This window comes from Chlorocebus sabaeus, chromosome 22 (assembly GCF_047675955.1).
Source record: "Chlorocebus sabaeus isolate Y175 chromosome 22, mChlSab1.0.hap1, whole genome shotgun sequence".
Classification (NCBI taxonomy): domain Eukaryota; kingdom Metazoa; phylum Chordata; class Mammalia; order Primates; family Cercopithecidae; genus Chlorocebus; species Chlorocebus sabaeus.
In genome coordinates this window covers 82,143,427-82,156,190 of record NC_132925.1, presented here as the reverse complement: position 1 = coordinate 82,156,190, position 12,764 = coordinate 82,143,427, and the positions used below count along the sequence as shown (strand labels likewise).

At 40.0% G+C, this 12,764-nt stretch overlaps 1 protein-coding gene across 1 annotated transcript in view; it reads right to left on the bottom strand.

Annotated features, from left to right (window-relative positions):
* The window catches only part of DENND6A (DENN domain containing 6A), a 62,862-nt gene that overhangs the window by 6,533 nt on the left and 43,565 nt on the right, over window positions 1–12,764 (bottom strand). Inside the window, exons 10-13 of the mRNA XM_073009599.1 lie at window positions 9,026–9,225; window positions 2,285–2,350; window positions 2,139–2,203; window positions 850–939 (exon numbers count right to left, since the gene is read on the bottom strand). Of these exons, the coding sequence (XP_072865700.1) occupies window positions 850–939; window positions 2,139–2,203; window positions 2,285–2,350; window positions 9,026–9,225 (421 nt within the window). The remainder of the gene's footprint in view (window positions 1–849; window positions 940–2,138; window positions 2,204–2,284; window positions 2,351–9,025; window positions 9,226–12,764) is intronic.

Below are 12,764 nucleotides of genomic sequence, written 5' to 3'. Positions count from 1 at the left end.
TGGTCTTAAACAATCCTCTCACCTTGGCCTCCCAAAGTAGCAGGCCTGAGCCACTGTGCCCAGCCTAGTCCATGCTCATAAGCACTACAGAAAAGTTTATTTATTCAAACAAATAGATTTAATGGAATAAATAAGTTGACATCCATAGACCAAGAAATAATATTTCTTTCTAAAATATAACAGCAAAGATCTCCAGGATGCCCTATATAATATTCATAGATATATTACTTTATATTAATAACTGTGCAAAGTTTCTCTATGATGCAGTCTCCAGAGTAGGGCCACATCATGGTACTCCCTATACTTTAATATGACATCCTTCTGAATTTCTTAGAATAACCATATCATCTAGTCATTTATTCCATAAACATTTGAGTGCTACCCTATGCCAGACTGGCAAATTAATAACGAGCAAGACAGATACAGTCCCTGTTGTTATGGAGCTACAGCCTCATAGACATTATGTCAAATTTTTTTCAAGATAACTATCACAGAAGCTCTACAATAATCTTCTTTTAAGGTGAAAAATGTAGTAACTACTTAACAGTTCATATAAAGTATATCATTTAATATTCACAACAGTCTTGAAAGGTACTTAGGAAAAGTGGAATCAGCCACATTTCATAGGTAAGAAAATTGAGGTTCAGAGGGAGTGACTTACCAAAGCTAAACAGTTAACACTAGAACAAATAATCCAGGTCTCTTGCAAAGGGGTTTATTTTTAATCACTCAAATATACCAGGCTGGCAAAACGCACAACTTAAGATATGGTTTTGGAGGGTGGGAAAAACATTTACATACCCTTCACCAAATCATTAAAATATGCAAAAATGTATTTTATTAACTTACTAATGGAATGATGAAACTTTGTGTCAGTTCCAAAAAATAGCGTCGAAGAATAACACTTTGCGCCTCAGAAGGACGTTTCTGTTGTACACCCTTAAAGAGGAAATAATGAGAATGTTTTCTAGTGATGGAACATAAAACAATGGATAATTATCATATTGAACTGCTATGTAAATATACATTTACACTTGATATTTAAAAAACTAGAACTTCACCTTGAAGTAATTTAATGTGAAGTTAATTGTGCAATATCCTGTGAAAATAATCTTTACCAGAGCAAAACATAAGAGTTCTTAGCTTAGCGAATACTGTTCATCCCATACTGTGAAAATGTGAGTTCACAGCTGGGCACTGTGGCTCGCGTCTGTAATCCCAGCACTTTGGGAAGCTGAGGCGGGTGGATTACCTGAGGTCAGGGGTTCAGGACCAGCCTGGCCATCATGGTGAAACCCTGTCTCTACTAAAAAATACAAAAATTAGCCAGGCGTGGTGGTAGCCACCTATAATCCCGCTACTTGGGAGGCTGAGAAAGAAGAATTGCTTGAACCCGGGAGGTGGAGGTTGCAGTGAGCCGAGATCATGCTACTGCCCACCAGCCTGGGCAACAAGAGCGAAACTCCATCTCAAAAAAAAAAAAAACGTGAGTTCAAAATAAAGACAATATTTTATATTTGCTACATTATATGATTTACATTTTTAAAAAAATTATAATCCCTTACTGTTAGATGCTATCATGGTAGAATCTATGGCTTTTTCACTATAACTCCCAAGTTTCTAGAAAGACTGACACTCATGTATAGCTACAGTCCCAAATTCATGCCCATACTGTTGCTAGCTTAGTCTCCCGATTTTCATAAAACTTTGAGTCAAAAAAGATACCCGGGCAGGGTGTGGTGGCTGACACCTGTAATCCCAGGACTTTGGGAGACCGAGGTGGGCATATCACTTAAGGCCAGGAGTTCAAGACCAGCCTGGCCAACATGGTGAAACCCTATCTCTACTAAAAATACAGAAATTAGCCAGGCATGATGGTGCACTCCTATAATTCCAGCTGCTCAGGAGGCTGAGGCATGAGAATCACCCGAACCTGGGAGGTGGAGGTTACAGTGAGCTGAGATCATACCACTGCACTCCAACCTGGGTGACAGAGTAAGACTCCGTCTCCCCGCTCCCCCCACAAAAAAAAGGAAAGATCCTATTTCACATTAGTATACATAAAGGACATATTGCCTAAGTGGATATTACATACCTGAACAAGGAAATTTAAATTAATAATATGAGCAACTAATTACCTTCTGTAATTGTTTTATGATCTCTTCATCTCTATTTAAATATGGCTTATATGAAGTATAAACTCCTAAGAGCAAAGAAAAGAAGGTAAACAAAAAAACCCAAGTACCATACAAATATATATTTAAAAATCAATAAAAGTCAATACCAGGTTTAGAATCCAGAGTCTTTAGATTCTTCAGTTTTTTCACTTTAACCTGCTTAGGAATTTCACCTGCAGGAAGCAGCATAAAGATTTTTATAATTATTCTAATCATACATATTATAAAATTGGAACTTTATAATCTACTGTTTATTACTTAAGCATGTTATAATTAAAGCATTCTTAACATCAATTAATAAGTTAAGGGTTCATTCTTGGTATTTTAAAACTGGATTACAAGAATACTGGATTATTACAACAGTACAGAAACAATTCATGTAAATTATATAAAATGGATATTTGATCTTTCATTAATATCATTACTTAAATTTTTCCCTTTTTGTCACTCAACCTGTAATTTAAAATCTACATGCCAAATACATAAAACTGAAAATTTAGGTGCTGAAGAGGAATAAAATACCCTTTAAGTATAAATGGAATATAGAGTAATTCTTAAATGACTGTGCAGATGTAGTCTTCAAGGGTTTGTGTGTGGGTTTTTGTTTTTTTTTTTTGATGCCTCCTCAAATTCAGCTTTTCCATTACAGAAACTTACACTGCCAGCAAGTGGCAACGGTGTGTGCAGCAACCACAGGTCTGAGCCACAGATGGACAGGACTCCTGAGCAGACTGCTATGTTGAATAGCTTGTGTAGTATATGCAGGCCCTGGTCTTAGGGTCAAAGAAAGCTAACACCTAAACAACTCTTATAACAGGCAGAAAAATGCCTCAAGATACACACTTAAAAGTGTCGTGAACAAATCTAATTTCAAAGACTTTCTCCACCCTCCCTCTTCTCTGCACAAGGGCTAAAAGAACCTAAGGACTGAAAGACAATCTAGAGATTATATTATTATAGAGATTATAATATAATTCAAGCCTCTAAATTCACAAAATACCTTTGTTTAAATAGTTACATAGATCAAACTGCTAATTGTGGTATATCTGGAGGTGGGATTTTAAGAACAAGGAACATTTTCCTTTGCAACCTTACATTGCTAAAAAATTTTAAGAGCATGTACTATGATAAAACAGCTATTTCTATAAACTTTTTACTTTGAAATACAGTTGAACATTTAATAATGTGGGTTTAAACTGTGCATATTCACTTATACATGATTTTTTCTCCTCCTTCTGCCACCCCTGCGTCAGCAAGACTATTCCCTCCTCTTCCTCGTCAACCTACTCAATGCGAAGGTTATGAGGATGAAGACTTTTATGATGATCCACTTCCACTTAATGAATAGTCAATATATATTTTATCTTCCTCATGACTTTCTTAGTAACATTTTATTTCCCCTAGCTTACTTTATTGTAAGGATACAGTATATAATACAAACAACATACAAAATGTGTGTGTTAATCAACTGTTTATGTTATTGTTAAGGCTCTGGTCAACAGTAGGCTGGTTGGAAGTTAAGTTTTGGAGAAGTTAAAGGTATACACAGATTTTCTACTACATAGGAGGTTGGCATTTCTAATCCCTGTGTTGTTCAAGGGTTGACTGTAATTTCAATCTTGCAAAGAAGCTGCCAAGTAACACAGTCTATAAAGGGAAGAGCGAAAGAGATTAAAAAAATTAGTCTATACTCCAAATATGTCAACTGCCCCAATAATAATTTTAAACAGATACTTGTTAAAAAAGCAGTATCATGGATACACAGACTTAATTTTTCATTGACTCAGTATATATTAAGTAAATATAAGATACTGGCAATACAGGAACAAAACAGCTAATTCCTCATGTCAATGAGCCACAGTCTAACAGCAAAATATGACACAGAGAAATGATAATACAGAGGGAAAGGTGCTGGGACAGAATTATGAACAAGATACTATGAGACACAGAAGAGTGTCCTGGCCAAAGAGGAGTAAGAAAAGTATTTAGGATTCCTAAAGGAGGTAGCATTTAAGCGAAACTATAAGAGAGAGAAAAACTTGGCCAGGCATGGTGGCTCACGCCTGTAATCCCAGCACTTTGGGAGGCTGAGGCGGGTGGATCACCTGAGGTCAGGAGTTCGAGACCATCCTGGCCAACATGGGGAAACCCCATCTCCACTAAAAATACAAAAATTAGCCGGGCATGGTGGCAGGCACCTGTAGTCCCTGCTACTTGGGAGGCCGATGCAGGAGAATCACTTGAACCCAGGAGGCAGAGTTTGCAGTGAGCCAAGATTGCGCCACTGCACTCCAGCTTGGGTGGCAGAGCGAGACTCTGTCTCAAAAAAAAAAAAGTTATCCATAGGAAAGAGAAAAGGCCTTTTGAGTAAAAAGTTAAATACAGAAGCATGAACATGCTGCTTAAAGAGTTGCAGATAATGGTAAGGACAGTAATAGCCACCATTTACTAAAGATGTCCTCCGTGCCAGTCTCTGGTCCAAGAACACTGCACAAATTATCACATTTAATCTTCACAATAAGAGTTTATTTATGATGCCCATTTCACAGATGAAGAAACTAAAGCATGGACAAAACTTGATATTCACCTGGTATGCACCAGAACCAGTTGGTTACTGCCATCATTCATTCTGATTAATGAGTGCCCTATTAAGACAGGCTGTTAGCTCTGTCATAACTAGACACAGAGGAACATCTTGTCCAAGGATGTGGGTGCACTAAAACTAGGTATAATCCAGAAAAAGCAATTCCTTTATATCAGGAAGAATGATCCTTCTGCAAGGTTAACGCTAAATATATGTTTCTGGTAAAGTTTCAGGACACAGGAGAGCAAAATCTTAATCCTGCTGTGCCTTCCCTCTTGGTCCTAAAGAAGACGCTTTTTTCTATTATTTTACTGACCCTGCCAGATTTTTTTTTTTTCCTTGTAGAACTCACATCTATCTCAGGTTTCAAAGCCAGAATCCTGAGCAGGGCTGTGTTGCACAACTTGTACAGCATTTGCAGTGGGCCTGGCTGGTTTTTACCTTAACAAGCGGAAAAATACTCCAAGATATATACCACTCATAAATTAAAAGATATATGAGATTTCATGACTATGACACCAAATACTCAAGCAATACAAGGAAAAAATAAATAAGACTTAAAAAAAAAAAAAGAAGAAAACAAAAAAACGATAAATAAGACCATTAAATTATAAACTTCTGTGCACAGGCCAGGTGTGGTGGCTCACGCTTGTAACCCTAGCACTTTGGGAGGTTGAGGCGGGTGGATCATGAGGTCAGGAGTTCAACCAGCCTGGCCAAAATGGTGAAACTCTCTCTCTACTAAAAATACAAAAATTAGCTGAGTGTGGTGGCGCACACCTGTAATCCCAGCCACTGGGGAGGCTGAGACAGGAGAATCACTTGAACCCAGGAGGTGGAGGTTGCAGTGAGCCAAGATCGGGCCACTGCACTCCAGCCTAGAAGACAGAGCAAGACTCCATCTCAAAAAATAAATAAATAAGGTAAAATAAACTTCTGTGCATCAAAGGACACCATCAAGAGAACAAAAAGACAATACAAAATAGAACAAAAGATTCACAAAGCATGTATCTAATAAGGATTACTATTTAGAATATATAAAGAATTCTTATAACTAAAAAAAAAAAAAAAAAAAACCCATTCAAACAATCCTATTAAAAGTGGGCAAAGGACTTGAATAGACATTTCTCCAAAGAAGATATATAAATGGCCAATAAATAGGCTGGGTGCGGTGGCTCACACCTGTAATTGCAGCACTTTGGGAGGCCAAGGCAGGTAGATCACCTGAGGTCAGGAGTTTGAGACCAGCCTGGCCAACATGGTGAAACTCCATCTCTACTAAAAATACAAAAATTAGCTGGGTGTGGTGGTGCATGCCTGTAATCCAGCTACTCGGGGGGCTAAGGCAGGAGAATTGCTTGAACCTGGGAGACGGAGGTTGCAGTGAGCCAAGATCGCTCCACTGCACTCCAGCCAGGCAACAGAGTGAGACTCCGTTTCATAAATAAATAAATAAAATAAATGGCCAATAAACAATGGAAAGATACTCAACATCACTGATCATGAGGGAAATGAAACTGAAACCCACAATAAAATACTAACTCATGCCCATTAGGATGGCTACTATCAAAAAAATGGAAACTAACAGGCCGGGTGTGGTGGCTTCCACCTGTAATCCCAACACTTTGGGAGGCCAAGGCAGGAGGACTGCTTGAGCACAAGAGTTCAGGACCAGCAACATTGCAAGATCCTGTCTCTACAGAAAAAATTAAAAATCAGCCAGGCGTGGTGGTGTACGCCTGTACTCCCAGCTACTGGGAAGGCTGGGGCAGAAGGATCACTTGGGCCCAGGAGTTCAAGGTTACAGTAAGCTATGATTGTGCCAATGCACTCCAGCCTGAGCAATAGCACAAGACCCTATCACAAAAAAAAATTTTTTAAAAAGGCAAAATATTTAAATAGACATTTCACCAAAGATATATGAATGAAAGGAAGTAGATGAAAATGTGCTCACTATCACTAGACATTAGAGAAAAGCAAATTAAAATCACCATTTCAAATATTCTAGAATGGCCATAATGAAAATGACAACATCAAATGTTGGAAAATATGTTAAGAAATAGGAACCCTCACACATTGCTGGTAAGAATGTAAACTGATGGGCCACTTTGGCAAACAGTTTGGTGATTTCTTAAACAGATTTATCAACTCATGCTGCTCTACCAATGATTTTGTGCAAAAGTTCCTACCTACATCTAGCAGAGAGACTTCTTCCACTGGAAAGAGAAAACAATCAGCAGTCTACTACATTACAACTAATAGTCTCAATTAGTAGGCCCAAATCATGAAAATGTCAAGATTAAATTAAGATTTTAAAAAATTTCTCATATCGTCTCATATCCAAGACTCTAGCAACTGTTGTTCTCTGAACTATCATTAATACTCAGACAGAACAGTAACAGAATGGCAGGGGACCATGCCATTTACAGAGTACCATGCATCAGGCACTGTGTTTAATCCTCCTAGCAGACAAAAAATTTGAGACTTAAAAATGATATTCAGCCTATTAGCACACAGTTCTGATTGCCAAGGTGAAGCCCTTTGCTTTTTCCTCTATTTCATAAAGCTTCTAAAAATTTCAGTAACACTGAGTCCAGAATTTGTAAACAGTACTATTTAAAATGTTATCCTTGATTCTAACACTTCCATTTAGATATATGTGTATACCAGAAGGAAAATCTTATAAAATCAGATTATTTAACAAAAGGAACAAGATTTAAAAGTAGTGGCTGCTGGCCAGAGGCAGTGGCTCAGCCTGTAATCCCAGCACTTTGGGAAGCCGGGGTGGTCGGATCACTGGAGGTCTGGAGTTTGGGCCCAGCCTGGCCAACATGGCGAAACCTCGTCTCTACTAAAAACACAAAAATTAGCCAGGCGTGGTGGCGGGCACCTGTAATCCCAGCTACTCAGGAGGCTGAGGCAGGAGAATCTCCTGAACCCGTGAAGCAGAGGTTGCAGTGAGCCGAGATCACACCACTACGCTCCAGCCTGGGCAACAGAGTGAGACTCTGTTTTGAAAACAAAACAAAACAAAACAAAAAACTGTAATGGCCGAGAGTGGTGGGTCACACCTGTAATCCCAGCACGTTGGGAGGCCAAGGCGGGCAGATAACCTGAGGTCAGGAGTTTGAGACCAGCCTTGCCAACATAGCAAAACCCCGTCTCTACTAAAAATACAAAAATTAGCCAGGCATGGAGGTGGGTGCCTGTAATCCCAGCTACTTGGGAGGCTGAGGCAGGAGAAACACCTGAACCTGGGAGAGCTGAGATAGTGCCACTGTATTCCAGTCTGGGCAACAGAGTGAGACTCTGTCTCATAGATAAATAAACAAACATAGTACATTATAAAGTTATTAGAAAATAACTTTATAATCCCAACTATTTCAGTGGAAAATTCATGAATGTCCATTGTCATGTCAGAGAGAAGTCTTCCACTGGAAGGAGAAAATAGTCAGTAGTCCACTACATTACAATTAATAAAATAGTCTAAATTAGTATGCGCAAACCATGAAAATAAATGTCAAGATTAAATTAAGATTTTAAAAATTTCTCGTATCTTCTCATACCCAAGATTCATGTCCTTAATTAATGTACCATTTAGTTGTCATCTAGATTAACAAAACTTCCAACCTCAGAATTCATATACTTAAACATTTGTTAAACTCCTACCATGAACAAGGTACTGTATGTCTTTTCCGTATGAAAAGACACTGTGAACCACTCCCTAAAACAATAACCTGTGCTACAGGGACATATACTTGTTTTGAGACCTAGCTGAGTATTTTGCAACAAGTCGGGAATAATTCTAGTTTTCTATAAGGTTTTACTCAAGCAGTATTGCAAAGTTCTGTTTTATTGGACTTCTATATATATAGAAAGTTCTGTTTTATTGGGCTTTTAAATATATATATTTTATATTTATATTTAAATATATATTTAAATCTGTAAATATATATTTAAATATATTATATAATATTTAATATATATATAAAGCTAACATTTTTGAGACTTCATTTTACTATAATTCATTCAATGTCTGTAATACTATAAGTATACTTTTTGGTAGGAGGATATGACAGATTATACATATTATAAGAACCTGCGTATTTCAGTTGGAAATTAGCAGGAAATTATACTCTTCTCCAAAGGCCTTAAAGAAAGCTGCCATCAACATAAAAAGTAATCAAGGATGAAAAGAAAGGAAGAAAGAAACCTGTTCAGCAACACTGCACACTAAAAACAGAACACCAAGTTTATACTTTACCTGTAGGCTTAAGGTCTCCTATTCGAATAATGTGTGGCCAGTGCTGGAGTGTCTTAGCAAAAAAAGGGTTGGTTACTCCTAATATAACTGAGGGCCTATATAAAACAAAACAAAATTTAAAAGGTGAGAAAAAGATGAATGTTAAATCAGTGAATAGCTTACATTTTCTTTTCAATGAACAATACACAGATTGCTTTTTCCTTTATTCAAACATTACATATCAACTACACGGCCAGGCAACATGTTTTACGCTAGGCATATAAAGATGAAAGGACACGATCCTTCCAACAGCACACACAGGAAGAAGGGTATACACACCCAGTTATGATGCCAAAATTAGAAGACAGTGAAGGTGGTTTAAAATGCACAACATCGGCCGAGTGCAGTGACTCACGCCTATAATCCCAGCACTTTCGGAGGCCGAGGTGGGTGGATCATGAGGTCAGGAGTTCGAGAGCAGTCTGCCAACATGATGAAACCCTGTCTCTACTAAAAATACAAAAATTAGCTGGGTGTGGTGGTGCATGCCTGTAATCCCAGCTACTCAGGAGGCTGAGGCAGAAGAATCGCTTGAAACCAGGAGGTGGAGGTTGCAGTGAGCCAAGATTGCACCACTGCACTCCAGCCTGGGCAACAGAGTGAGACTCTCTGTCTCAAAAAAAAAAAAAAAAAAAATGCACAATAATCGGAAAGGAGAACCTATGTCTACAAGGGGATTAAAGGACAGCCTCACCAAAGAGATAATATTTACAGGAAGACATGAAAGATGAGTAGGTGTTTTTTGCCAAGTGGATGAGAGAAGGAAGAGTGATGCAGAACAAACTATGTGCAAAGCAATGAAGTGACTTTATGGCCTGTCTGTAGAACTACACAGAGTTCAGCATTCCTGGAGCAAAAGCAGAAAGGATGAATAGTCAGAAATGAGAATATTGTTGCCCAATCATTAGTACCATGTTAGCATGCTAAGAAGTTTAGATGTTATCTTACAGGCAAAGGGAAACTACTAGATAACCAAGTGGAGGAATGTTGCATGAAATAAAAAGTGCTTATTAGAAAGATCACTCGGCCGGGTGCAGTGGCTCACGCCTGTAATCCCAGCCCTTTGGGAGGCCGAGGCGGGCGGATCACCTGATGTCAGGAGTTTGAGACCAACCTGGCCAACACAGTGAAACCCCATCTCTACTAAAAATACAAAAATTAGCCAGGCGTGGTGGCAGGCGCCTGTAATCTCAGCTACTGGGGAGGCTGAGGCAGAAGAATCACTTGAACCCAGGAGGCAGAGGTTGCAGTGAGCTGAGATCGCACCATCGCACTCCAACTTGGGGGACAAGAGTGACACTTTGTCTCAAAAAAAAAAAGGAAGGTCACTCTGGAAGAAATTTGGAAGTTACCTTATGAGGAGAGAAGGGGTTGAGGGAAAAGCAAATTTGGATATGCAAAACATGAGACACAGTAAGACTGAAAAGGGAGCTACAGAAAGAAGACAAGAAATGTAATCAGAGATATTTTAGGATATCAAATTGACAGAATTTGGTAAAATTTAATGTGGGGCATGTTACAAAGGAGAAATGTATGACAATTAAGGTTTTGAGGACTAAGTGAAAACTAATGCCATCCATGAAAAGAAAGAAGAGGTATGAGATTAGGGGAGAAAAGAGGGAGACAAAAATAATTCAGTTTGCACGTGTTTAGTTTCAGATGCCATTAAGACCTCTATCTTCTATGGGGCAATGTGCTTAAAACATCCACTCTTCCCCCGCAACACACACACATGCCTGGTTATATAGGTCTGAACCTCACAGAGATATTCGCTAGAAAGATATATTTCAGTCATTAGCATGGGGTATTAACAGAAGCCATGGGTACAGATAAGATTGTACAGAAAGGGCCAGGCACGGTGGCTCGCACCTGTAATGCCAGCACTTTGGGAGGCTAAGGCAGGCGGATCACTTGAGATCAGGAGTTCAAGACCAGTCTGGCCAACATGGTGAAACCCCATCTCTACTAAAAATACAAAAATTAGCTGGGTGTGGTGGTATATGCCTATAATCCCAGCTACTTGGGAGGCTGAGGCAGGAGAATCACTTGAACCCAGGAGATGAAGGTTGCAGTGACCCAAGGTCGTGCCACTGCACTCCAGCCTAGGCAACAGTGTGAGACTGTCTCAAAAAAAAAAAAAAGATTGTACAGAAATAATTATCAGTCTGGGCTGGGTGTGGTGGCTCATGCCTGTAATTCTAACACTTTGGGAGTCCAAGGTGGGCAGATCACAAGGTCAGGAGTTCGAGACCAGTCTGGCCAATACAGTGAAACCCTGTCTCTACTAAAAATACAAAAAATTAGATAGTGTGCACCTGTAATCCCAGCTACTTGGGAGGCTAAGGCAGGAGAAACACGTGAACCTGGGAGGCAGAGGTTGCAGTAAGCCAAGATGATGCCATTGCACTCCCTCCTGGGTGACAGTGCCAGACTCCGTCTCAAAAGAAAAAAAAAAACTATCAGTCTGAAATCAGAACCCAGAAGGACAATACCTAGCGAACACCAACATTTAAGGGATTCGTAGAGAAAAGAAGTCTGCAAAGGAGATTGGGATGCACCACAAGATTGCCCAGGAGAGAATGGTATTAGAGATTCAAAAAAATTTTTTTGGGGGGACAGGGTCTCACTCTGTCCCCCAGGCTGTTCCAGTGGCACAATCTGAGTTCACTGCAACCTCTGCCTCCTAGGCTCAAGCCATCCTCCACCTCAGCCTCATGAGTAGCTGGGACTACAGACACATGCCACCACATCCAGCTAATTTTTGTGGGTTTTTTTTTTTTTTTTTTTTTTTTGTGGAGACAGGGTTTTGCCATGTTGCCCAGGCTGGTCTCTAACTCCTGGGCTTATGTGATCTGCCCGCCTCAGCCTCCCAAAGTGCTGGGATTAGAGGCATGAGCCATCATGACTGGCTGGTGATTAAAATATTTGTAAGGTTAAAAGTGTAAATGTTACAAGAAAGAAGAGGTGGCACACCAGCCTCGGCAATGGGGAGGGGGAAGGGAGGGGAGGAGGGGAAGGGGAAGGCAAAGGTGAGAGGAAAGAAGGAAAGAGAGAGAGAGAGAAAGAAAAAGAAAGAAAGAGAAAGAAAGAAAAGAAAGAAAGGGAGAGAGAAAGAAAGAAAGAAAGAAAGAAAGAAAGAAAGAAAGAAAGAAAGAAAGAAAGAAAGAGAAAGGAGGGAAGGAAGGAAGGAAGGAAGGAAGGAAGGAAGGAAGGAAGGAAGGAAGGAAGGAAGGAAGGAAGGAAGGAAGGGAAAAGGAAGGAAGGGAAAAGAAAGAAAAGAGAGGAAGGGAGGAAGGGAAGGGAAGAAGGAAGGAACAGAAGGAAGGAAGGGAAGGAAGGAAGAAAGGGAAAGAAGGGAAGGGAGGGAGGGAAGGAAGGTAGGAAGAAGGAGGTAAGGAAGGAAGGAAGGGAAGGAACAGAAGAAGGGAGGGAAGGAAGGGAGGGAAGGGAAGGAAGAAAGGGAAGGAACAGAAGGGAGGGAGGGAAGGAAGGGAGGGAAGGAAGGGAGGGAAGGAAGGGAGGGAAGGAAGGAATGAGGGAAGGAAGGGAGGGAAGGAAGGGAATGAGGGAAAGAAGGAGGCAACAGAATGGGAGGGAGGGAAGGAAGGGAGGGAGAAGGAAGGAGAAAGGAAGGGAGGGAGGGAAGGAAGGGGAGGGACGGAGGGAAGGAAGGAAGGGAGGAAGGAGGAAGGAGGGAAGG